Source organism: Physeter macrocephalus, chromosome 9 (genome assembly GCF_002837175.3).
Source record: "Physeter macrocephalus isolate SW-GA chromosome 9, ASM283717v5, whole genome shotgun sequence".
NCBI lineage: Eukaryota > Metazoa > Chordata > Mammalia > Artiodactyla > Physeteridae > Physeter > Physeter macrocephalus.
Window position 1 is genome coordinate 10,869,482 of NC_041222.1, and position 26,283 is coordinate 10,895,764.

Sequence of the window (26,283 nt, forward strand, 5' to 3'; positions counted from 1 at the left end):
GGAATCTTAGTTCACGGGTCTGTGATGAGGGAGCCTGATCTTCTGAGATGGAAGAGTCTTTGGAGAGATTCAAACTCAGCCCCTTGATTTTTCTGACGTGGAATCTGAGTTCCAGGGAGGGGAAAGGACTAGCTCAGGTCATACAGTGAGTTAGAGATCGACCCATCCCTTCTGATTCCCGTGGGTGGCTTTGTCCACCACACCATATTGTGTCCCTGCCTCCTATCTGGAAGATACTTCACTCAAAACTCTCTTTTTAACCCAGAGTTGTATCTTCCCGGGAAACAGAAGGAGAAGTGTACTATTTAATTCCCTTTGTGCTTTCAGTCTTGGCCTAAAGTGTTCTTTTATCCCCAAGTGTCTGGAAGGATGAAGTGCTGTATGGTGGAGAGTTGCTTTCTTCCCGAAGGCCAGGAGGGACAGTTCAGTCTGAACTACTGTATAAGAAGATGGACAGCACATTCTCAAGAGGAAAGGTGTTTGTATCCACATACTGGAATTTATCCACCTTGACTGATATGGTGGCGTTGACCTGGAGGTGCTCCAGCAAGAACTGAGAGAGGTTCTGGTATATGTTTTTGGTTTGCACTCCAGACTCACACACTGTCACCAGTGTCTGTTTTTTGACATCTCTGTTGATGAGAAGCTCCAGCTTCAGGTCGACAGAATGTTCTGGGCATTTCACAAGAAATTGCAGTTGGCAAATGATGAAGTACCAACCTGGGAACTGGATCACCAGATTCCCATCCTGATATCTGACTCCATGGGTAATGCCATCTTTGTTCCAAGACAACTTGGTTTTGTTTATATGCTTTGACACTGGAAAGAGAAGGACAAAAGAACCTCAGAATTATTAGGCAAATTTCAGATGCGGATTGGAAAATTTGAAGTCTTTACTCAAGGTTCCCCATTCAAGTCCTGTGTTTTCTATAATATTGGCTGCTGGTTCAACCACCTGGAATATCTTCCATGTTACTCCTAGGCATTACTGAGTATTCAAGGTACAGGTACAAGACCACCCCCTGCCTTTTCTCTAATGCATAAAGCTGGAGGGCCAGAACACACACGGTATTAGACCTTTACCTCCTATGGAACTGTTTCCCATTTAATCGTTGTATCATTCTGTTATTATTATAATTATTATTTTTCCCTTTTCAGACTATTAGCTCCTGGACTGTATTTCCCATAAGTTCTGGACTATCATGGACATTTAATCAACCAATCAAGGAATATTTGATCAATGGGGGACTGCTATTTGGTAGGCATTGCACAAAGTATCAGAGAAAAAAACATTCAGTTTTGTTCAATTAGTAAACAATTTAGGCATCAAGAGGTCCAGGAGAATCTCAGTTTGTTAACTTTCACATTAAGATATGTCCCTTAACATTGTCTGAATTTTTAAATGTCTTCCTCCCTTTAAAAGGGCAGCCAGACATAATTTTGTAGACCCCCTCAAGTGCACATTAAGGGCCTCTTCCCAGCTGGGTTTTATAGAAAAGCAAAGAATTAGCAGACCCTCTAAGCTGACAAGTTGGCCAAGTCTCTGAGTCTTAACAAGTGAAAATCGGCACTGATTGGTCAGGGTGTCTTTCAGAATTGGGAAGCTGGCATGTCCATTTTAATTGCTTCCCTTTAAACCTCGTTGCAATTCAGCTGAAGAATGAGAACTAAGCTGACTGCAAAATTGAATTTTTTAAATGAGCAGAATGGCTATTTCAGAGAATCTTGGCCATCTCCTCTGTACCTCATCTCTCCCAGTGTAAGTGCCTCTTATTATTTCATCTATAAGGGGCCTCTCTCCCGAAGCATGCTGCAATATGCAAACAGACCCTGTGCCAACATGGTCAATAAGCTGTCAATCTGGGCACAGGGCAATTTTGTGGCTCCCTTATGAATAACTTGATAGAGGCAGAGATTAAGAGCCTGCTTCCCGTGCCTGAGGAAAAGTACTGCACACTTGGCCTGCAGCCCGTAGATGGATGAGTAAAGAGGGGTGGTGCGGTGAGGCACAAATGCCCTCACAGGCCAGGGACACACACTTGAGAGAGTGAATGAGGCTGAGGAAGTGGGAACCTTGTAGCTTTCGAGAGTAATGCTCTCCCTTCGCCCCCTAAGGCATTTAAATTCAAATTATAAAAAATATCATGCAGGCTAAACAAAATCCACATGCAGGTCACGTTTGGCCGTGGGCTTCTACTTGTGACCTCTGGCTTAGAAATTTCAGAAAGGCCACAGGAAGTGGCCCTCATGTGGTTGGGTTCCTGGATTCGGTTACTGACCTTGGAGGTAGGCCCATGACTTCTTGAATGGAGCCCTTTCCAGGATACATGAGATGTCCTCTGAACAATTCCCTAAAAATAAGGAGATCCCATGTTAAATGCCTCTCTCTGCTCCGGGAGCTGGAGCCACCAGATCTCTCTCCATGACCCTTTGATGGAGACGATTACTGTTCTGTTTCCGTTTGGGGGACAAAAGGAAACCCGTTTCTTTCTCATTTTGCTGTCAAGTACCCTAGAAGGTTTTTAAAAACGTGATTGCTCCCACTTGGGCTTTTACAAAAGACTGTGGAAGCTGGCGGGGGGGAGGAAACAGACAGGGCCTGAGTTCCTATATGTACCAGCTGCTTTCTTGTTGCTCACTTGATCTTTGCAACAACTCCATGAGAGAGGTATTATTACGTCCCTTTGAGAGATGGAAAAAAGCGTGTGGACCAGACAGATGAAGTACATTGCCCTACATCAGTCCCTCAGCCAGGCAGTGGTAGTCAGAACACTAAGGGTGGGAGTAATTATCGCCACCCTTCCTTTAAGAGTGCACTAGCTGAGGGCTTCCCTGGTGGCGCAGTGGTTGAGAGTCCGCCTGCCGATGCAGGGGACGCGGGTTCGTGCCCCAGTCCGGGAAGATCCCACATGCCGCGGAGCGGCTGGGCCCGTGAGCCATGGCCGCTGAGCCTGCGCGTCTGGAGCCTGTGCTCCGCGACGGGAGAGGCCAGGGCAGTGAGAGGCCCACGTACCACAAAAATAAATAAATAAATAAATAAAAGAGTGCACTAGCTGAAATATGTGTATTTCAGCTAATCTAATTCTCAGAATAACTCTGTAAAGCTAATCCTAGACAATGTTGAGACCTGGTCACTGCTACAAGGTCATGCAAGTAGGTGGAAACCCTGAGATCCACCCCCATGCCTATCTGATTCCAGAGAGTCAGGTTTCTTCCTCAGGGCCAGGTTGCTGGACAAAGGAGATAAATACATCCTGGGGCTCAATTTTAAGAGGATATAGGATCAAAGAGATCTCAGCAGGGAGCCTGCTATTTGGAGCTTCCTTGGCAGGGAAAAAAAGACAATGTTTATGTCATTGTGGAATTTAAGAAATAAAAATATTTTAAATATATTCACTGGTGATGGCAGCTTAGCTTCTTATTATAGTAACTATTTTGTATGCAAAGAACCAAGTTATACATTTCCTTCAAAGACTCATGAATTCAACTTATTCTGTGCAAATTTTTTCTTCTCTTTGGGTCTTGGTTTCCCTAATCTGTAAAGCTGGGAGATCTAAGAACTGACACTGACATCTTTTTGACGGTGTCAGCAGAGGTGATCACTCATTCCATCCATCAGAGACTAGGCAGCCATTCAGTCGAAGTGGCCACATCCTAGTAGGCTTGTTCACTGGATCTTCAAGTAGTATATGCTGGGCTCACCATCTTCCCCATTGCCTTCTCTGTCCAGGCCTGAGACGATCCCTCCTGGCCTTCCTTAAAGTGGGGTGGGGTCCTTGGAGTGGTGGAAAGCTAAGTGAAGAGTCCCGTCTGCCTTCTGAACAAGCTCACTGCTAGAGGCACCCCCAGCAGAAGCAGGGGCCAGTTTTCATCCTTTTCTTCCCTCAAGGCATGAAGAGCTTCTGGTCTGAAGGTCTCTCGGCTGAGGAGGGCTGGTAGGCCAGCTGCCATTCTTCTGATCCCATCTCGCACGCATCCTCCAACTAGCGTTCTTGTCCTGCCTGCAGCCCATGTTCTCGGGGTGTGTCCAGCCACATTCACAACAACGAGGCAACGAGAGCTGCTCCTTCTTTTTTTTTTTTTTTTTTTTTTTGGCCGTGAGGTGCGGCTTTCGGAATCTCAGTTCCCTGACCAGGGATTGAATGAACCTGGGTCATGGCAGTGAAAGCCTGGAATCCTAACCACTAGGCCACCAGGGAACTCCCGAGGGCTGTTCATCCTTAAATGTGCTCTGACTACTGGTAGGGAGTCCCCCTGGCCCAGCCTTCTCCTTTTGGGATGTGGAGCATCAAGTCAAAAGGAATCGCAGAGAGGCACGTCTGGCTGCATCTCTTCTCTGCTTGGAACCCCTTTCTGACGCTACTGTGACTGCAGGATCAGGGCCAAGCTCCTCCACATGGCATTCCTGTTCCCTTGTGTTCTAATCCCTATGGAATTCTGCAGTCTCATCCCTCACTTTCCCTCTTTCCCTGTACTCTCTTGTACTTGTCCCAATAGTAGTAGTAGTAGTAGCGCTAGTAATAATAATAATAATAGCTAATATGTATTGACTGATGGCTGTTTTCTTGGCACTCTGCCAAGCACGTTACATGCATTATTTTACTTAATTCTCACAATCGTCCCACGAGAAAGGTACTCTAATGACTTCTGTCTTGTACATAAGGAAACGGAGGCTTTAAAAAGTTCACATTCGCACAGCTAGTCAGTGGTGGAGTGGAGAGTCAAACCCAGGCTATCTGACTCTAGTGCCTGAGTGGATTTTTGACCATTTTACTGAAGGTTGGGGCCTTGGGGTGCCCCCAAATACACCATGTTGGTTTTCCATTCCACTTGGAATTCCCCTCTTCACTGATAAGCTATTCCTTGTGTAAAGCACAGCCTCTGGGAACCCTTCTTTGACCCCTCCGTCTGTTTGGTATTTACCTCCTCTGTTAGATGGTGAATCCTCAGGGCAGAGACTACTGTTTAACTATCCCCACTGCCAGCTCAGAAGATGCTCTGCAAATGTTGAATTGAATCATCTAGTCTGTCTCTCTTACTCCCCTCTGTGGGTGTCAGCTAAGCTCTTAAGGCTTGAGTGAGGTCAATGCAGAGTCTTGGCTTGCTTTCCCTTCCGGGCTGGAGTAACACCTGGCCTCAGTCTCCCATTGGTTCTGCAGGTGAGGTTAGATTAAACGGGAGGTTAAGATTCAAGCCCTTGGCTGAAGCCAGCACATCACACCAGGAACAGGTTCTACTCCTTGGCTGAAAACCCCCTCACACCATGTCACTTGTGGTGGCCTCTATCAGGTGAGCTTCTGTAAATGGGTGGCTGTAGAAGTACAAGCCTGGGCTTGCCTCTCACACATGCATGTTCTTATTTTTTTATTTCCCTTTTGGTCTTTGCATATTTGCTGGGTTGACCTCAGTTGTAATTCTGAGAAACCCAAGGATGGAAAAAAAAAAAAAAAAACACCTTATTTTGAAGCATTTGCATTTCCTGAACTCAAATGCCATGGCATATCTTAGTTTTTCTTAAAGAATCTTTTAGATGTTTCAAGAGAAAGGGAAAACAGAGGCAACCCCCTTGAAGAATGACGTTGCTAGAGCTGGCTAAATGAAGGGGCTGGGAAACCAGGACACCGGAGGAGCTATTGGTGGAATGGGGCCGCTGAACTTGGAGAGGAGCCCAGAGGAGGGCACACTGATGGCCTTTAGCAGCTGCCAAGGCTGTTAGGAGGGCCAGAGCTGAGGGAGGCCGGCTCTCTGGGGCCCAAACACGAAGGCTGCATGAAAGTTTAAGGAGATGATGCACTCAGCTAATGGTTAACACCACTCTTGTTCCCATTTCTCAGATGAGGCAGTGGGAAGACCTCCATTAAGGACACACAACTCGCACTGTAAGTCACAGTGGTGGCAGCTCAAATATCGGACCAGTTCGTGCCGTTCAAAGTTGTGTTGGACTGATGTGAGGGTCGTGAGGCTCTTGTCGAGACCTAGATGAATGTTTCATGGGTCATTAGTCATGTGGCTTGAGTCTCCTCATCACCCTGTGAATCCACGCTCTGACTTTCTTTTTCGGTTATGAGACAGGAATCCTATAGTATTCCTGGAATTTTGAATTTTGGGAGCATTGGGGGCAAAACACACCTCCGTTTCATTCATTTCCCAACCAGATTTGCTGTCCGGAGGGGTTTAGTTTGAAGAACTAAACACTAAGGTGGGGAAATGAGAACAATCTGCAAGTCATGGCAGAGTAGATGGCCTGGGAGTTAGAATCTAGGAGTTGTCCCTCTCTGGGCTGTCATGTCCCTAGCTAGCTGAAGAACAGTATGAATCCGATGATCTAGAAGGACCCTTCTAGCTGATTCTAGCAGGCTGCAGCTGATGCTAGCAGGCAGCTATACACCACCAGGCTTGCTGTGGGGACCGAAAGTCAGTCCCAGCTCCAACTGTCTGACTTTTGAGGCATGTTGCTCTACCCCAGCTAGGAACCTGTCTTCACATATTAAGATTTACAGACACCTGCATCAGTAGAACAGAGCATTTTAGGTCTGGGGACAATCGAAGTTATGAAGAGCCTGGTTCTGTAACGATTTCCATGGTGCATAGAAATGGAAGTTGCCTGAGAACTCATCTGGTCCAGGCTTGGTAACTACGTAACACGTGTGTTCCCCAATGTTCCCCCCGCCCCAGCAGACTTGTCCTAGGTCACCCCATGAGTCAGTGACAGAGGCAGGGCCAAAACCCAGGACTCCGTGCTCCTGTGAGACATTCCATCTTTTGGACAACTCAGGTACTCTGTGAAACTTCTGGGGACCAAGGCCTTCAGATGGGCAAGATTTGTCAGCGTTCTCCCAAGCTTTGGCCTCCTCTAGGGGGATCATGGAACTTTCCTGGGCTTTGTTTGGAAGCCTGGGGAGAAATATGTGCCAATGAAACCGTCCTGGACAGGCGCACGTTAGACAGAGATAGGGAGAGAGATGTTGTTTAAGGTGGTTGAAAGGGTCATGTTCTAGAGGTCAGAATAACGGCAACCTGAAGATGGGAACCCACCTTGAGATCTCAAAACATTAGACCCACGAGGACCATTAGATGCCAAGTTAACCAAGACCCTAGATTTATGAGTGGGGAGACTGAACCCAGAGGGACTGAAGGTCTGGCTCAAGACCCCACCGTAGGTTAGTGGCAGAGCTGGGTTCAGAGCACAGAGTTCCTGACTCCTAGTCCAGGGCTCGGTCCCATTTTTTAGTCTTTCCATGTAGCAGGAAGGGTTAAATGTAGGAAGAAGTGGGTCTGTGGCCACCATACACGCTGGACTGAAAACTGATGAGACAGCTGGTGGTGCTGGGAAAACAAGCACAAATGAGCCTTCTGGGCTTCCTCTTGCTGGGAGAATGGCAGCAGGTGACTTCAGGTGGGTGTGCTGAACACTGCCAAGTTGTAAGTCAGGGGCAATCAGACCTCCATTAAGATGCAACAATGCCCAAGGGGGCAAAACAAACCGCACTTATCATTCCAGTCAGAAAGTATGTGGTCTGAGTGCCAGGCACCTTCCGGGTTGATATCAGGGCAAAACAAACACAGTGCATCTCAAAGAGAGCACCTGGGTTCCGGTCAAGGCTTTTAACTTCAGACCTGTCACTTTCCCTTACTGACCCTCAATTACTGCATCTGTGAAGTGGGGATGGTAACAACCCGAATGTATGGATGTTGCAAAGATGCAATGAGATTATGGATATCAAGTGGCCGGCACAGCACATGGTAGCCCCTTCCTCCCCCACTCCTCTTTCCCTAGTTGTTACAGTGGCACAGTTTAGCAGTGCTGCTTAGCTGATGAAATGATCTGGCTGATGAAATGCTCATTAAACCAGAGCTCATGGCATTATCTGATGGATTGACGTTTCTCAATTATGTACATAAGTGTTTGAGACCATCTGATGCTCCTCCCATCTGCTGAAAATATTTTACTCCTTCCAAGAAAGAGAGGAATCATCCTCATGACTCTGCATCTACCATGTCCTGGCTTCTTAGTTCCTCCCTTTGGCGGAATATCTAGGAGAGTCCCAACAGTGACATCTAGGGGAGAGTCCACTATCAGTCGAATTCAGAATCAAAATGAATCCTTAACCTAAGGGTCATTTCAGCGGGCTTCAGTTGGACCGTTTTCTCGATGCCACCAGGCCAGCTAGTAATGGAGAAACTCCAGGATGCGCTATTTGTTAAACAAAGGACAACTAGGTGACCCTGGATTTACAAACAGCATTTGGGGAATAGCCATTACGGCATGCTCAGTGTTAAGTACATAGAAAGTCACCAGTAAGTACAAATTGAGATCAAGCTGAAATCCATCTGAATCCCTTGAAGGTTACTTAGGATTTTGAGGGTTTTTTTTTTTTGGCCACATGGCGAGGCATGATAAAACTATCAAGTCAGATAGTTTTATCTTACATACTGCAACAGGTCAGGATTGAAAAGACCCCGAGGGAATTCCCTGGCGGTCCAGTGGTTAGGATTCTGTGCTTTCACTGCTGTGGGCCCCGGTTCGATCCCTGGTCAGGGAACTAAGATGCTGTGCCTCACAGTGAGGCCAAAAAAAAAAGACAGGTTAAGAGTGGGCTTTAAGTGAATGCACTTAAAGTGAATGGAGAAGCCAATAAGCTCTTTGAGGCCTGTGACTATCTGAAAAGCAGTTACCCCATGAGCAGGGGTATCCCCACTTGCTGTGGAAAAAAAAAAACTACAACAACTTGTAGACTAGGCAATCTAGATCCAGATCAATCCACCTGATAGAAGTGAGGTCTCTGCTATTTTTCAGTCTTTCTAGGGGAGGAGGCTGCTGCTTCTCTACCTGCCTCTTCTGCTGCCAGTGCAGCATTCTGCTGGGGCTGCAACCATCCAGATCCCAGCTGTGTGACACCAGGGCTAGCGGGGGATTGGTGAGTAGCTAGCTCCTTGGTTTAGTTTCACTGCCTTAGGTGGGCAGCTTGTATTATTTCCCTGGGGGTGGGTTCACTAGTTATAATTAGAGAGCTAACTTACTTGATCTCTTTTAATGCCCACATTTTCTTTTTAGCAGGGGAAATGGGGAGGAAGGTAGCCTGCCAAGCCATGCAAAAACTACAAATTGTTAGAATGGTGAAATGGTCAGAGAATCCTAAGATATGTGATTCCTGGGATGTTATATTCAGAGCAAAATCCATGCCAGGTCAGGTCAGCTGGCTTGCCCGCCTCATGCCTGATATTTTCAAAAACAGGAAACTCCATTCCCTGGGAGTTCCAAGTCATAGGACTGGAATGTAGGTATTCCAAAGTTCAACCCAGTTCTCTGCCTTTCGTACCTCATCCCCAGCTGGAGATTGAATTCAGGCTGAGGGTGGGGAACGCACAGAAGGGGTGCAGGACCACTTCATGTGGTCTATCCACTGTTCCCACTTCCTCAGGGCCTCCAGGGAACCTTGGGATATTAGGGGCCACGTGACATTCACAGGAAAGACAAACTCTTGTAACTGGCAGGCTGCGGGGAGGAAGGAATCATCCCAGGTCTCACGACTCCTGGGGCTTGAATTTGGCCTCTACCTCCCCTGCCGTGGGCCCCTCGTGCCCCCTACCACCTCACCTCTTGTGCAAACCCACACGTGTGGTTGCCCTAGTGGCCGTCTCTGTCTCAGAGCTCGACAACAGAGAGCATACTTCAGTGACAAGACAGACAGCTGCAGGAGCAGGCGCTGAGGACAGAGCTCGACAACAGAGAGCATACTTCAGTGACAAGACAGACAGCTGCAGGAGCAGGCGCTGAGGAAGTGACAGAGAGCCTTGGAAGGATTCCTAGCCTCGGAGGACTGGTAGAGGCACTGGAAGGAAGCACAGTCGTGTTGTACTCAGCATCTGACCATACAATCCTGGTTCGGCAAAAGGGCTCCAAGGCGGTCAGCCTGGATTTTGAGGTCTCCCCACTCCATGCTAGCTGTGCAATCTTGGGCAAGTCAAGTCGGTAAACCTCTCTGGGCCCTAGTTTCCCTACTTATAAGTAATAAGGGGCTAATCATTATCCCCCAGACTTGTTGTGAGACTGTACGCGTGAATCACGAAGCACTCAGCTCAGTGCGCGGCACAGAGTGAGTGACCCATCCGTGTTTATCATTTTCACTCCACCGGATCCTCACACATCCCTAGTAAGGGAATAAAAGAAAAACTGATTTACAGGTTGTCTACAGAATTCCTCCGGTACAGCTAAGAACTGATATTTTGTTGTTGGGAAGTTAGGAAGGCCTGGGGCTGAGACCAAGGTGACCAAAATTATTTTGCAGTAAAGGCAGTAGAATCTGCGTTTCTGCAGAGTTTGTGAGGGGAAGTGAAGGCGTGGAGTAAATGGGAAGAAGGAGAGCGTGGAAGCAGGGCAGTATGCGTGGTGGGGGGCTGCACCCCGGGGAGCAGTGCAGTCCCTCGAGAAGGCCCTGGTGGCTGGGGCACAGAAGCCTCGCAAGCACAGAGGGGTCTGCAAACTCAAGTCTGCCTCATCCTCCATGATGGAAGGCACTGCCCCACCGGCCTCTCCACGTACCCTAAATGCTACTGTCAGCTTTGCTACACACCGCTGCGGGTGCTTCTGGAACTCTGGGGACCTCAGGCATGGGGGGCTGTGTGCCGGGGTTTGGGCAAATAAGGCACATACACGAGCGTAGGTGAGAGTCAAAACGCTGTGGAGGCAGGAGACTGGAACAAGAAGTGACGAGAAGCAGTACAAGCCTCCCTCGCCCAGCCCGCCTGGACTCTGTGTCCAGAGGACTTATGCTCGACCATGTGGCAGACAAGGGTCGTATCTGCTGTCCCATTTCACCCTCGTAGTGGCTCTGTGCGGGAGTCCTTCATGACTGCATTTGCCAGAGAAGAGGAGAAGCGTGTGGGAAAAGGCTCTCCTCCCATTTTGCCCTTCCTGCCCTTAGTCCCGGCTGGGCCCCCGCGTGGGCCGCTGAGTCCTAAGCACGATGGAGTGTGTGTGAGGTAGCGGTCTGCCAGTGACAAGTCTCCTGGCTGGGAGTGGGAAGCTTGTGTTGAGACTCAGACATCTTTTCATTACAAAAGAGGCTTGGCTTTCGGTGGTCTCCCTGCAGCTAAGTGTCATCCTGTGTTACATTACTTTAGTGTACGGACATGGCCCTGTTTTCCAGGCTCTGGGCTGCTGCTGGCTTCCTGACAATGCTGGGCAGTTTCCATCAGTTGGTGGCAGAGGTCTCCCTGGGAAGCGCCTGGCTTCTGCTCTTGTCCAGCCCAGTGACAAACCACATGCTGCCCCCTGGGGCTTCCTCCCTGGAGTTCCTGGGAGACGATGCCTCTCTGCCTGGAATGTCTTGCAATGGCTTTTCAAAAGGGAGTTTGCTGCTTCTGCCTGTTTAAGAGGGGTTTGTTGGGGCAGGAGGCTGTGGATGCAGACTTCCTCAAGGTTATTAGGAATAATCTTTTTAGACTTTTCTATATTTACATATTGAATGAAAGATTAGAGTATCATAAAGCGTCAAAGTTGGAAGGACTCTTCCGGTTCATTCAGTACATTGTTGTTATGTTATAGATGAGACCCAAAGAGGAGGAAAGACTTGCCCAGAGAAACACAGCCTGCTGGTGTGAAGGTCAGTTCTGGATCCCAGGCCTTGCTCCAAGGTAGTGTTCTTTCCACCTCACCCTGCTACTGTGTCTGTAGTTTGCCAAGTGAAGAGAAGTGGAAACTTGCATTAAAAGCAGGAGAAAGCTAGGGACCACGCATGGTAGGTCACTGACGTTTTATGGCTGAAGCACATCATGCGGGGGCTAGAGAGGAGCCCTGGATTCTGACCCGTGCTCTGCCATCAATTCCCTAGATGACCTTGGGCAAGTCACCTTGATTCCCTGGGCTTCAGCTCATTATCTGCAAAACGGGACTATTAATCCCCATGTTGTTTGCTTACAGGCTGGAGGCTAATATAAATCCAGGGGAGGTGTGGGAAGGTCTTTAACGAAAGTTTCGTGGCCCTGATGGGAATTATTAGCATTTCCTACCTGGTTGCAGAAACATTGAATTGTAAACTGCGGTTGGTTTTGGATTAGTTTGTGTTCTGATATCTACAGTGATGGCCCATATAAGAAGCGATCTGATAAGTGATCTAGTCCACAGCTTCCAAAACTTTGAATTTTATGGGCCAAAATAATGACTCCAAAATGTAAATTCAGTTACCAGTATACAATGGGCAGCTTATTTTTTTGCCTTGTGACCATTGAAACAAACAAACAAAATAACTTTGGCTAAAAGCAAACCAACTTAATTCCCATCTATATCAGCTTCATCTTGTAAAAGAAAGGACATTTTAATACCAAAAAACTGTAGAGGGCTTCCCTGGTGGCTCAGTGATTAAGAATCCGCCTGCCAGTGCAGGGGACACGGGTTCAAGCCCTGGGCCGGGAAGATCCCACATGCCGCGGAGCAACTAAGCCCGTGAGCCACAACTCCTGGGCCCACGTGCCACAGCTACTGAAGCCCGCGTGCCTAGACCCCATGCTCCACAACAAGAGAAGCCACCACAATGAGAAGCCCGTGCACCACAACGAAGAGTAGCCCCCGCTCGCCGCAACTAGAGAAAGCCCACGCGCAGCAACGAAGACCCAACACGGCCAAAAATAAATAATGATAAATAAAAATAATAAATTTCCCTTAAAAAAAAACTATGGAAAAGGAGGTGCTCTCAGAGGAAAGCATAGTTGGCCATGGGAAAAGGGGGATCACTGGTTAGAACCTCTGTAGTTGGTGACCTACGATGGAAGTGCAGAAACTGAGACCCAGAATGGCTGAGGTTGTGTTGCCTGATCCAAATTGTCCTTGTCATTGGGGTCATGTTCTCCCTAAAGATCCATCTCCCCCTCTTGAAAAATGAAGTTCTCGTCAAAACTTGGAAAATCTGGATGGATGTGGAACAGTGGGACTGGGGAAGGGAAAATGACATTTACTCAGTGTGTTTGGTTTCTTGCAAGCTTCCGTGTCCTGATTCCAAAGCCGGTACTGTTTCCATGATGGGGGGCAGCAAACCCTGGTCTGTGGGTGAGATCCAGACCACCACCTCATTCTGTGAATGAGGTTTTGTGGGCCCGCAGCCATGCCTGCTCATTTGCACAGAGTCTTTGGCTGCTTCTGCACCACAGCCGTGGAGTGGACTCGCAACAGGGACTCTTGCGGCCTGCAAAGCCTAGAATGTTTACTATTTGGCCCTTTACAGAAAAAGTTTGCTTACCTCTGCATTATGCCATGCTCCTTTTTACCTTAATGTGACTGTCTGCAGAGGCATTGTGGGAACTGAGGTCACATGCTAAGTAATTCCAGCCAAAGTTAAGCTGTTGTTGACAAAGCTGTAATTATTAGTCTGCCTTGAAAGATCCAGAATGCTGCTCCTTTTAGGGGATTTTGCCCTTACTTTCTAAGTCTCTGGGTGACACATAGCAGGAGAAGCATGACTCCGGGTGTCCTGAAGGAAACTCCAAGTGTGATGGCTGCTGCTGCGAGGCGCTGTGTCCAGACACTTATGTCCTCTGGCCCCAAGCATGACCTGGTGTCTCTATCCAGGTGCCTATAATGACCCACTCTTTCTCTTTTACTTTTTTTTCTCTGAGCTGTCTGGTTATCCAGCTGCTAGCTAGGTTCTAAAGGTTACAGGACTGAGATGGGGCTAAAGATTTGGGGTTGAAAGAACGCTGGATTAGAGATGAGGACATCTGGGTTCTAGGTTTGACTTCATATGACTCTGAACAAGACCCTTCACTTGGTCTTACTTTTCCTCTTCTGTGCAATGAAAACATTGATCAGATGATCCCAAAGTTTTTCATTTTCCATGTTAACCCAACTCTGCAGATCACCACTCTGGGGCTAGTAGAGACAGCGCATGAATTAGTGACTTCAGTGATAGGAAATTTGAGGGGTGGGGAGGTCTGTTTCACAAGCCCTCAGCTTCATTATGCATTTTGTCTGTTATCAGTTATTTAATAATTACTATGTGTTGGTCACCATGCCAAGCAATATCTGGAAGAGATCTGACAGCTTCTCCAATACCTTCATGAGGTGGGTATGATTAGTCCTATTTCACAGATGAGAAACTGAGTTTCTCAGGTGGGGTGTAGAGCCAAGATTCATTCCCATATTCCCTGACTTCAGATTTTAAGCTCTTAACACAGCGCTGCTTTGTGTTCCTCTCTGTGTCCGTGTGACAGCCTATGCCAGAGGTACAATTTTCACTAGTGGGAGAGCTGAGGCCTGGTGGGAGAACTTGTGGGGAGGTGAGTGCAGCTCAGAGGCTGCTCAGATGAATGGAGATGCATCAGCTCTGCCCTGACGGCCCACCTCCGCCTCCACCCACTCTTCTGTTGGACACTATCATGATGTTTCTGGTTATTAATCATCTGTGATGTGATAAGGATGCGTCCCTGCACATTTACTCCTAATTCCAAAGTCTTACCTCCTTTAAGGTGGAATTTGCCCGGTGGGTTGGGAATGGAGTCCTGGAAGAGAAGAAGAGGGGAAAAAAAAAAAAAAAGCAGCATGAGAATGTCATCAGATTGAAACAGCTAGTCTTTTTCTTTTCCATTTTGGTTGTCCTCAAAGTATTGTGCAATTTAGAATTCATGTTCCATCTGACTCTTAGATTAAAAAAAAATTAATTCACTGACTTAGTTTACAGTGGGCTTTCTCATCCATTTGCTTTACAACCTGTGCGTCCGGAGCCTGTGCTCCTCAACGGGAGAGGCCACAACAGTGAGAGGCCCGCGTACCGCAAAAAAAAAAAAAAAAGAAAAAAAAAAGAAACACAATTGGAGGATTACTATCCTCATTTCACATGTGAGGAACTGGGGGCCGAGAGGTAAAGTTTATGGCAGCTCAGGGACTAGAATCTGCAACTCAACTTTCAGTCCAGTGCTTTTTGTTTTCACCACCACATGTGTTATTTTTTTCCTACTTTGATTAACATGAGAGCAAACAAGTGTAATATATAAATATATGTGGGTTTTTTTTTTCTATGTTTGATTCAGAAAACAGTGAAAGTATGTTGTAAACATACCTAGGAAGGTACATTTCTATTTCTCCTGTGGTTGGAAATTCTGAATTAATAGAACGTTTAGGTGCCAAGCATTGCGAAGATACCAAAAATAATTAAATTGGGTCCCTGCCCTCATGGTTTTATTACAAGTTTATATTTGACTCTAACATCTAAATACTTATAAATATATAACATGAATAAGCATAAATGTATATTATTTCTTTTAATGTTCACATGTTTTATGTTATTTATTCTATAATAAGCATAAATATATACATAAATATTTACATAGTTAAGTAAGAGGTTGATAGCAGATAATCTGATAGCAGATTGCCTTCTGAAGGAGGGCCTCCAGGCTGGGGAGTGGAGGGGATGAAAGGAGGTCTTGCTCAGGTGCTCTGGGTCAACAGCAACAGAAGCATATGGGCACGGGTCTTCACCCCTAGTTCTTCAGAGACTAGCTTCCTGCCCGGCCTCCCCGCCTCTCCCCACCTCAGCCATTAGAGACACCCCTCAGTTGTCCTGCCAATAAGGAATGAAGTGTCTTATTTATCTTCTGACCTCTCCTGGTCAGGATCTCCCATAGTGCATTGGATTGAAATATTAATAAAGACCTAGAGAATGTGAGCGTTTACAAGGATGAAAACAACTTCCCAACTTCTAACGGAGCAAGAAGTTAGCAGCTTCCCCCACCTTATTTTCTTAGTGTCCTGTACGAACACCTAGGACCATCTGGAGCTCCCCCTTTGTTCTGCCATTGCTCTAGGGGCTCTGTCCTTTGCCTTCCATTGCCAGCTCTCCTGATCAGTGACTCTCTTCTCCAGCCCAGATGTGTGGCGGTGAGTCGAGGGAGACTCCTGAGGCAAAGCCCCGGCAGAGCCCTGATCTGGAGATGGAAGTCAGTATAGATTTGGGAGCTTCAGCTTATCAGGGAAAAGAAGTGAACTTGGCTTGGAAGGTCCTTCCCTCCTTTGCTCTAACAGTCTATGATTTTGTTGCTTTAGTTGAAAGCTCTTTTTTTTTTTTTTTTTTTTTTTAAGATGTCGGGGGTAGGAGTTTATTAATTTTTATTTTATTTATTTTTGCTGTGTTGGGTCTTCGTTTCTGTGCGAGGGCTCTCTCTAGTTGCGGCGAGCGGGGGCCGCTCTTCATCGCGGTGCGCGGGCCTCTCACTATCGCGGCCTCTCTTGTTGCGGAGCACAGGCTCCGGGCGCACAGGCTCAGTACTTGAGGTCACGGGCCTAATTGCTCCGCGGCATGTGGGATCCTCCCGGACCAGGGCTCGAACCCGCGTCCCCTGCATTGGCAGGCAGATTCTCAACCACTGCGCCACCAGGGAAGCCCCTGCAAGCACAATGCTGTACATTTGTGGTCTCTCAGTTGCACATGTAGTTCAAAGGAAAACCTGATGTCACAAAATTCCCCTCCTGGTTGCCTCTGTGAGACAACAAACAGCGTTTCATAATTTAATAAACACCTAGTTTACTGCCAAGCATGTCCGTCGATTAGCGTGATGTGCAAATACGTGAAGAAAAACATGTACGGTTAAATGTGGTGCTAAGACCGTTGAATTCATCGGCTGCTCCGGAACATGTCCAGGGACAGTGAGAGGCTGCCGGGGCGGCAGCCCCCGTGGAGCCATCGCAGCGGCCACTGGCAGTTGGGAAATACCAGAGAATCATACATTCAGCACGTGTTGAATTGGGCACCTGGTGTGTGCTTGCTCCGCGGCATGTGGGATCCTCCCGGACCAGGGCTCGAACCCGCGTCCCCTGCATTGGCAGGCAGATTCTCAACCACTGCGCCACCAGGGAAGCCCCTGCAAGCACAATGCTGTACATTTGTGGTCTCTCAGTTGCACATGTAGTTCAAAGGAAAACCTGATGTCACAAAATTCCCCTCCTGGTTGCCTCTGTGAGACAACAAACAGCGTTTCATAATTTAATAAACACCTAGTTTACTGCCAAGCATGTCCGTCGATTAGCGTGATGTGCAAATACGTGAAGAAAAACATGTACGGTTAAATGTGGTGCTAAGACCGTTGAATTCATCGGCTGCTCCGGAACATGTCCAGGGACAGTGAGAGACTGCCGGGGCGGCAGCCCCCGTGGAGCCATCGCAGCGGCCACTGGCAGTTGGGAAATACCAGAGAATCATACATTCAGCACGTGTTGAATTGGGCACCTGGTGTGTGCCAGGCTCTAAGTTAGTCATTGGAAGACGTCCTGTGGATTTTATGGCTCGATCATTAAAGCAGTCATTTAGGATATACAAGTAAATATCTATTTAGAATCGCAAGCTGTGGCAAGAGCTGCCAGGAGAGAGGCAGAGTGTTTCAAAATAGTACTTCTTGAACTTTAGCATGTGTATGAATCACTTGGGGAGCTCGTTAAAATGCAAGTGCTGATTCAGCACGTGTGGGTGGAGCCTGAGAGGCTATTTCTGACAAGCTCCCGGGTGACATCGGCGCTCCTGGCCCACAGAACACAATTTGAGTAGAAAGGTTGTAAGAGATAATATCTGGAAGGAGATCTAATTTACATGGGGGGTTGGGGGTACAGGGGGAGTCTCTGCCATTTGAGGGCTTTCTGGTTTTCTAGCTTCAGACAGGAGGATGTCAGAAACAAAGCTTCATAGTACAGGAAAGAATCCTGTTGCTTGAACCTTCACCCGGGACCCATGACATCCAAGACAGAAGTGTGACTATTCCTATCTTGAAGAGCTCCTGGGATGGGGACAGGTCTCCATAGCTTCCCTTGGCTACCCATGGTAGACAAGATCAGAGAATCAGGGCCAGAGGGGAACCAAGACATCCTTTAGTCCATCAAGCTAAGTTTCACAGGCAAGGAGACTGAGACACTCATGAGTCAGTGGAATCCGGGATCCCAGACTGAAATTCTCCAGTGCTCTTTCCCTGTCTCTATGTCCCAGGAGAGATGCTATCTTCAGAAGCCAAGGATAGAAAAGCTCATTCTTCCCCGCCCCCCCGCCCCTTAGTAGTCCTTGTATTTGGAGGTGCAGAAGTAGGGTATAAAGAGATGACGACTTAAATTTTGCTGAGGACTCTTCATACCCCAGGTGCTATGCTCAGTGCTGTCCATCTCTCTGTTCCTCTTTAGTAAGGTACCTCCCAGTCTTAGAATTCTTTCCCTTACCTAGCCTGGGGATCCGGGTCTTGGCTGGGGAGACGTGAACTACCTTGCTTAACAGCTTGGCTTTGTGGTAAATAGTACATAGGCTAGACATAGACACAAGCAAATGGACCCTGCCAAGGTGTCATTCACAGCTCCATTGAGTAGCTCAGGAAACTTCATCTCCGAGGTTACCAGCCAGGTACATTTCCTTAAGTGTACTTGTCTCTCTTTTTGTCCCCAGACTCTGTATTTCTAAGGGGTATCCTCGACAATGTTTCTGTGTGTGGAGGGAGGAACCGTCACATTTAACTTGTTTGTTTCCAGGTGAAATGGCCTGTTCTAATAATCTTCCCTGCCTGGGAGTCTGTTTTCCCATTTCCTTTAATCACTGTGATTACAGGGCTAATAATGCTTCCCTCCCGCTGGGTTGTTGTGGACATAATAAGATCTTATACACAGAGTGTTAGCAAGTACTTGAAAACTAGTTATTTTGGTTACCCTATTAATCCTAATGAGGTGCTTAATTTGCCTCAATACCTTGAAAGTCTTATTTCTTTTGCAGAGCAAAGTATCACAGGGCATTTCAATTCACCCCTGTATTTTATCTGGGCTGAAAAGCAGGGGAGTCAGCTCCCAAATTTACTTTGAAAAAAGATACCCTCTCTGATGGAAAATGGCCAAAAGGGATTAATACTTGGAACATGCTGGGTGGCCTCACATCTTGTAAGGTGGGCCATGGAGACCTTTGCCAGGAATGCCTCTCTTATTTTCCAGTGAACGTGATGAAGCACTTAATGAGGGTGCTTAATCCTCGGGGGCTAAATGCTTTACATGCGTTATCTTATTTGATCTTTACCCCAAGAGTTAGTGATTGACTAAGACTTAGAGAAGTGACTTAATGATTATAGAAGGTCCCATAGATGGTGAATAGCAAGGAAAGTATTCAAACTCTGGCATGTTGACTTGGAAGGCAACGCTCTTCAATGCCAAGCCACGTTGCCTCTCTAGGGTAGGGCAGGATGAAGCTGGGGCAGGAAATTCTCCTGAGACTCCCTGAGAAAGTGGATGGAGGTCATAGAAAATTTTCCTTGGCTGCCTTTGCTTTGGTAATGTTAGTGAAAGTGGTCATTGGAATACAGTGGCTTAAAGCAGTGCTTCTCCCGCTGGGGATCTTGTTAAAATGCTAATTCTGATTCTGTAGGTCTGAGATGGGCCCTTAGGTTTTGCATTTCTAATGAGCTTCCAGAGGATACCAGTGCTGCTGGGCCAGGGGCCACACTTTGAATAACAAGGGCTTAAAGACGTTACTCAACAGGCAATCAGGATACTGAGGCCTTCCTTCCCCGAGGAATGGGGAATGGCTTCTGGAGGCTGAGTGTGGAGCTGAGCTCATGTATGGCTTTAGGAAATCTTCCTAGTCTGTTGATAGGGTGGCTTCCTATCCTCTCATCTTCCTCTATCAATGCTTCTTGCCACCTAGCTCTAAGTTCTGCTGCTCCCCTGTGCAGTCTGGACTGACCTCTGTTCTGGCCCTGCAACTCCTGTCCTCACACTTGGGCTTGCCTTCTCCCAGGCTGTGCGTCTCCTCACTCTTGCCTCACCTGGAATGCCCGGCACCATCTCCACCTACCACCATCCTTCCAACGGAGACCTCTTCTCCATTGAAGAATGTCAGCTAATAAACGCAAAAGGAATGATAGAATTAGACAATTATCATTCTTCAACCCTCAGTGCATTAGCTGACTCAGATGAGGGTCATCATCAAAGAATGCCAAAAATGTGGAGTGAAGGATATGGGTGTGTCTTCAAAGTATTACCCCATAGATTACTTATTAATAAGAAAGAACAAAGTGTTCTACTAAAGAGATAGCCAGTGGTCTCCGCCTGAATCAAGTGACTAAACATTATTGCCAATAATGGGGCAACCTGACATATGCCTCTAGCCCTGCTGCAATAAGAAGTATATAACATTGCCTATGTACTATCCTTGCCAAAAATGTTTCATCTGAATATAATCACGAGTAAACGCTAAGACAGTTCCAAAACATAAACTATTCTACAACAGAACTGACCCTTTGAAAAAGTCAATGCCATGAAAAAGAACAAAGAGCAGAGGAGATTGTCAGATCTCTGCTTCTCAAACTTTAATGTGTGTATAGATCACCAGGGACCTTATTAAAATGCAGGTCTAGAATGGGGCTTGGCATTTCTAACAAGCTCCCAGGACCACCTTTTAAATAGTAACATTCTAGATTAGAACAGATAACCTGAGAGTGGATTCTGGATCAACAAACAAAACAAGGCACAACAGCTGTAGAAGACATTTTTGAACAAGTGGAGGAAATTAAAATATGGACTATATATTATAATAAGGTGGTATTACCAAATTAACATTAACTCTCTTGGCTATGATAATGGCACTGCAGTAAGTAGGAAGTGGGTGCTGAAATACGTGCAGGTGAAAGGTCACACTATCTGAAACTTACTTTCATATATATAGAAAGAGCAGAAATATGGCAAAATAGTAACACAATGAATTTAGGTGAAAGGTTATATGGGTGTTTACCATTCTATTTTTCTGTAGGTTTAAAGTTTTTCAAAATAAAACTTTGGGCATAAGACATGTTCCTTCTAATTCTTGGAGGAGGCTCAGCTTCCCTTCTAAGCTCTTCTGCAAAGCCTTCCCTCATCCCAAGCAGAAATTGTCTTCCTCTCCTCTGGTATGGCATTCAGTGCCATTCTGCCCCAAATTCAATCTCTTGAGTTTCTGGGCCTCATTTCTCCAACTTAGAGATTCTCGGGAAAAAGGGTCCTGCCTTACCCACTTGGGTCCTTCCCTCACAGCCCAGCATAGGGCTTTCCCTGGAGAAGATTTTCAGTGGACTTTTTTGGATTGATAAATTGAATGCATTGGAGAGAGTAACTTGGGTAGAGAGAAGAATCACAGGGCATTTCAATTCTCCCCTATATTTTATTGGGCTGAAAAGCAAACCAAAAAACCTTACCACCATGACCACCAGTCACTACACCTATACTCCACTCTTGGTGGGGAAGTAGAGTGGTATTGTAAGGATACATTTTTTAAAAAAAGGAATTTTCTTTGCTGATAAAGGGAAAGAAGGCAGCTGCTTTCTCTTCTTTCTAGAGGACATAATGAGCCCTTGCTCTAACCTTGTGGACTGTAAATGGATCTCTCTAGGGGTTGGATAAGTCCAGGCTCCTGGTTTGTAACAGAGATGTCTCTAAGATTGAAGACCTCAGAGCCACTTGAACTGTAAACACTTCTGGTGTCAACCTTGTAGCCAATATATAATCTATATATAACCCTTTATCTCTGGAGGAGATATGAGAAATTTTATTATTTTTCTTTTTTTGTTGGGTTTCTTTCTTTGCTATATGAATTGTGTGAAATTTCATCCCGACACATATGCAGGTACTCTGTTGTGCTTACTCAGTAAGAAATCAATTTTCTGTCTGTCCCATGAAGATCTGTCTCTTTGTTGGTAGGACTTTTACTTCCTCAAGAGTAATATATTGGTACAATCTCTTTGGAAGTTGATCTACATTATTTATAGAAATGAAAAACACATTATATTACCCCCACTAGGAATTTGTCCCACAGATATACTTGCAGATGTGCACAGTGGGCAAAACTTCTGGAGGAAAACCTGAGTGTCCTCCACTAGGCACAGATGAAATACGAAGTACAATAAAATACTGTGTGACTCTTCAAAAGAATGAGATGGACTTCCATGTATTGGCATGGAAGGATCTCCAAGATATACTGTCAAGTCAATAAAGCAAGGTGCAAATTTCTGAGTTTACTATAATGACATGTGTATACTATATATTTGTAGAAGCATAGATTTTTGGAAGGACATGGAAGAATCTGTTAATGGTCATTATCTCAGGGAAGAGGGGTTGGTGGTTGGGTGGGGAGAGTGTGAGAGATTTCTATTTTTCTTTCTTTTCCCTTGTTTACTATTTACTTTTCTTAAACCACAAGAATATAATATTTTAAATAAATATAATAGTTTAAAGGTAAATAAAATACAGCCACCACAGAGACTTAAGACATCCGTAGGCAATAAGTTCCATAAGTAACATGAAAGCAGGGATTTTGTTGGCTTTGATCAAGGCTCTTTACCCATTACTTAGAACAATGTCCTGTACACAGCAGATGCTCAATAAATATTTGAGGTTGAAACCTAAGTTCTTTCTTTGCCTCCCCCAAGGAATTTGGCCTTGGAGTTATTTGGTCTTCAAGCCAAATCTCAAGGCGATCTTTGTTGATTTTCCTACATGCCCTTCACTTTTCTTCTCCATCACTTTTCTCACACTGTTCCACTGGCCAGGAAAGCTCTCTCCTCTAATCTCCCTTCACCCATTTGAAATTGTGCACATTTCTCAAGCCAAACTGAAATTTCAATCTCCAGTGAAGTTTTTCTTAGATCTGCCTGGGAAAATGTTCTGTCTCCTTAACTTGTGGTCTCATGGTAGCCCTATGTGCCTACCTTCCATTGCTTATTATATATTATGAGTTAAGCTTGTTTTAAATTTTGTCTGTGCATGTGCCTTTTAATTTAGAACTGTGACTTCTTAGGCCAATAGAACCATTCTCATGGTTCTCACCCCTGCCCCCATCCACCCTCACAGTAGAGTGCTATGTGGCCATCAGTCCATTTCATTTTTAATAATTGGGATATGAGTTTAAGGTCCTTGGTTATCTCCCATTGACTTCTTTATCAGAAGTCCTGTTAGAGTCTCTACATTTGTCTCTTCACTGTCATTTGTACCTGTCCTAAAGCCAACCTGCATTCCCTCCTCCGGTAGGAAGCCTTTCCTGATAACTCAAGCTCAAGGGGATAACTCTTTCTTCTTAGCTCTTCTAACAGTTAATATCTGAACAAATTATTGGAAATGGTATGTGTAAAACGCTTAACTTTTAATGTCACAGTTCTCTTAAGCAAGTAACTGATATTTCTCAGGCTAAGAAATCACAGTACACCAAACCCTACAATCAGACTTCGAAGTGAATCTTTTCATATCCCAACGTGAGGGTAAGTCAAGGAGGAGGATGCCAAGAAGATAACGCTCCCAAGAAAAGAGCAGGAACAGAGTTTCTTAGTGCTTCTGTGGCTGGCTGTATCATCAAAGGGAATGGTGTCCTGATTAAATAATCAAGCAGTCTTTACCACTTTCTCAGGACGACTTAGGTCAAGCCCTGTCCCCTTTCTGTTCCTCATTTTCCACATTTACAAAAATGAGGGAGAAAAATGAGGATTTGAATAAGGACCATTCTGGAGCTCTCTCTAGCTTTATATGTTACCACCACACCTTATACCTCCATCATCTCTTTCTCTTTTCCTCCCTTCCTTCCTTCCTTCCTTCCTTCCCTCCCTCCCTCCCTCTTCCTTTCCCTCCCTCTTCCTTCCTTCCTTCCTTCCTTCCTTCCTTCCTTCCTTCCTTCCTTCCTTCCTTCCTTCCTTTTCTCTCTCTCTGTCTCATAGCAGTTCTAGCTGCAACCTTTAACTACAGAACTTTTCAAAGACCACTTTCATTTCTTTGCTTTGGCTGTTGCTATAAAATGATACACCTCTGGTTTACTTCAGATTAGAATTCTAGAACTTATAGAGCCTCTACAGAAAAAAAAAAGTGTCCTAGAATGTTTTCAAGAGTATTATTCCTAGTAGATGTAGGTGAGCCCATTAAATGATGACTTTCATAAGTTCTACAATCTAAATCTCAAATGCTAGCAATTCTGTTTTCTTTCACTTTTGTGGAGATATGAGCCTCAAAGTTTCATTTAAATTTCAAAGCTTGATGACACGTGAGAAACAGATACCAAAGCCTTTTAAAGCCTGGTTCTTTTTAGCAATCAATAAGTTAAAGAGCATTCAACCTAAGACAACTGAAGGAAACCAGAACAAATTCTGCAGGATTATAATACCACAAAAAATGGGAGGTTTGAAGGAATAAATAGAAATACTTAACTCTGGCAGGTTGGGGAGAGGTACAGTTCTTAAACTATCAAAATTATTTCATTAAAAAATTCATGAGCAATATATACTATCAGTACAGTATTTTATGTAAAATACTTTCTGGTGGATTCTCTGTAAACACCAATTTCCTAAAATATGAAGAAGCTTCCTCCTTCATCTCTTCTGTTTTCACAATAAATCTTACCATTTACTTCAAAAAAAGGTGAATTTCCTGAGACGGTTTGACCTCACAGTGTGTACCCATAATTGCTTGTAGTTTTAGAATTCTGAGCAGTCTCAAGGGAACAGGTGTGAAAAACATCTCTAGGTTCTGCCTCTGTGCTTTATGTTTTTGTGGAAGAGCTAAGCTCTTCAAAGCAGTGGCTCAGGAGGAAGCTTTCAGTCTGTCTCGTGAGCTTTAACGCTGAAATGCCCAAGCTCTAAGAAGCCCTGGTCTTCTCTCTTGCCTCTTTCCCTTATAGACTTTGGCCTCTGAAACTTAGCTCCAGGTTAAAAAAAGCTCTTAGCATTGGATGAGGCCTCCGAAGCCTCAGGAACATTTGGGCAGAGAATATAGAACCTTGGAATCTGGTCTGAAGGCATTGAAGACATGATACCAAGTTGTACAAATGTGTTACCAAGTTTCCTTATGATTTCCTTCCTTGATAGGAATGTAGCTCTGGCTCAGCAACATTTAAATATTAATTTCTCAATGCTAAGAGCGCCTCTCCCTTCTTTTGGCTCCTGTGAGCCTGGAAAGTTTGGAGATGATGGCTCAGCAAAATTTTCTCTCAAAAAGCCAAACTATTTGAGAGAGTTAAGTTCCCATTTCTTTGCTCCCTTTCTCTGCATGATACAGGTTCTTTTTTTTTTTTTTTTTTTTTTTTGTGTGTGTGGTACGCGGGCCCCTCACTGCTGTGGCCTCTCCCGTCGCGGAGCACAGGCTCCGGACGCGCAGGCTCAGCGGCCACGGCTCACGGGCCCAGCCGCTCCGCGGCACGTGGGATCCTCCCGGACCGGGGCGCGAACCCGCGTCCCCTGCGTCGGCAGGCGGACGCGCAACCACTGCGCCACCAGGGAAGCCCTATACAGGTTCTTTTTAACGTTCATTTCCAAGTCTCTCTCTGGAGAAAACTGAACATAAATCAGAAAGGAAAGGCAAAGAAGAGAAGTCCACTTACCGTCTTCTGAACTACCAACACCATAATGGTTGCCACAGCAAAGACGAGACACAGAGCCAGTGAGGCTGTGGTGAAATAGAAATAGCCGCGGCCAGTGGCTCCCAAGTGGCTGGTGACGGAGCCTGCGGGCACATGCATGGCTGTGTCTTGAGAAGGGGCCAGTGGGTTGAGTGCTTGCTGCAGCCCTGGGTCCATTCTTATATAGTCTTCCCCACATCACACCTTATCTCTCCTCATCTGATTCGGTTCTGGGCCCATCTCTGTTCCAAGAAGGATTCTCCCCCTGCATCCCGGATCATGTGACTTGGAAAAAAACCTTCACCGTCTGCCTCATGAAGAAATGCTTCTCTGGGGGCGTGAGGCGAAAGGCAGCAGCACGGGTGGGTGAGAGGTTCATTTTTCATCGCCAGGGATTAATGTGAGTGAAGAGAAACTGTAGCTACAGAGAAGGTGGCTGATGTCAGAGGGTGAGTAGGAAAATGACGGTTTCCCTACTCTGCTGTGTACGTGTGTGTGTGTGTGTGTGTGTGTGTGTGTGTGTGTGTGCGCGCACAAAGCAACTTCTGTTTCAATCACACTCAGCCATAAAACGCCTTCCGGCTTGAGAAGCTGCACATTCTCTTTAGCAAGGCCTGTGGCTTAGAAGTCCTCATCAGAAAAATGTCTCTTTGCTGGGCCTTGGGGAGGCTGGATTCCTTGGACTGTGGTAGAATGACTCAGAAGGGTTGATAATATTGGCTCCTGCTAAAAACTGGAAATGCTACCAGATATCTGGGAAGGAGGAGCCCACAAATGTGGAGATTGATCCAAAGGGAGACAAGCTCATGGCAGTATGAAATTTGGTGACAGGTTCAAAGATACTGTTTGAGAGCAGGAATCTGGAAACACTGATCTGAACAAAAATTCCTGCAGAGTGTATTGGGATCTGTTAAATTTGCATATAAACTTGGGCCTGCCA

General features: G+C 45.9%; 1 protein-coding gene across 1 annotated transcript; it reads right to left on the reverse strand.

Annotated features, from left to right (window-relative positions):
- Positions 1-34: 34 nt before the first annotated feature.
- On the reverse strand, positions 35-25,809 carry TNFSF8 (TNF superfamily member 8). Its single transcript, XM_007119506.2, has 4 exons — positions 25,326-25,809; positions 14,451-14,493; positions 2,280-2,351; positions 35-819 (listed from the first exon to the last, which is right to left on the reverse strand). Exons 1-4 carry the CDS (start codon positions 25,518-25,520, stop codon positions 425-427), a joined length of 705 nt encoding a protein of 234 aa, XP_007119568.1. The 5' UTR covers positions 25,521-25,809; the 3' UTR covers positions 35-424.
- Positions 25,810-26,283: the final 474 nt, after the last annotated feature.

Excerpts from the sequence above, each read along its gene's own strand:
- TNFSF8 (XM_007119506.2), bottom strand. The coding sequence starts at position 25,520 with ATGGACCCAGGGCTGCAGCAAGCACTCAACCCACTGGCCCCTTCTCAA. Across the intron at positions 2,352-14,450 it reads CAAATTCCACCTTAAAGGAG|GGAATTGTTCAGAGGACATC; the intron begins GTAAGACTTTGG and ends CCTTATTTTTAG. Across the intron at positions 820-2,279 it reads GTCATGGGCCTACCTCCAAG|TGTCAAAGCATATAAACAAA; the intron begins GTCAGTAACCGA and ends TTCTCTTTCCAG.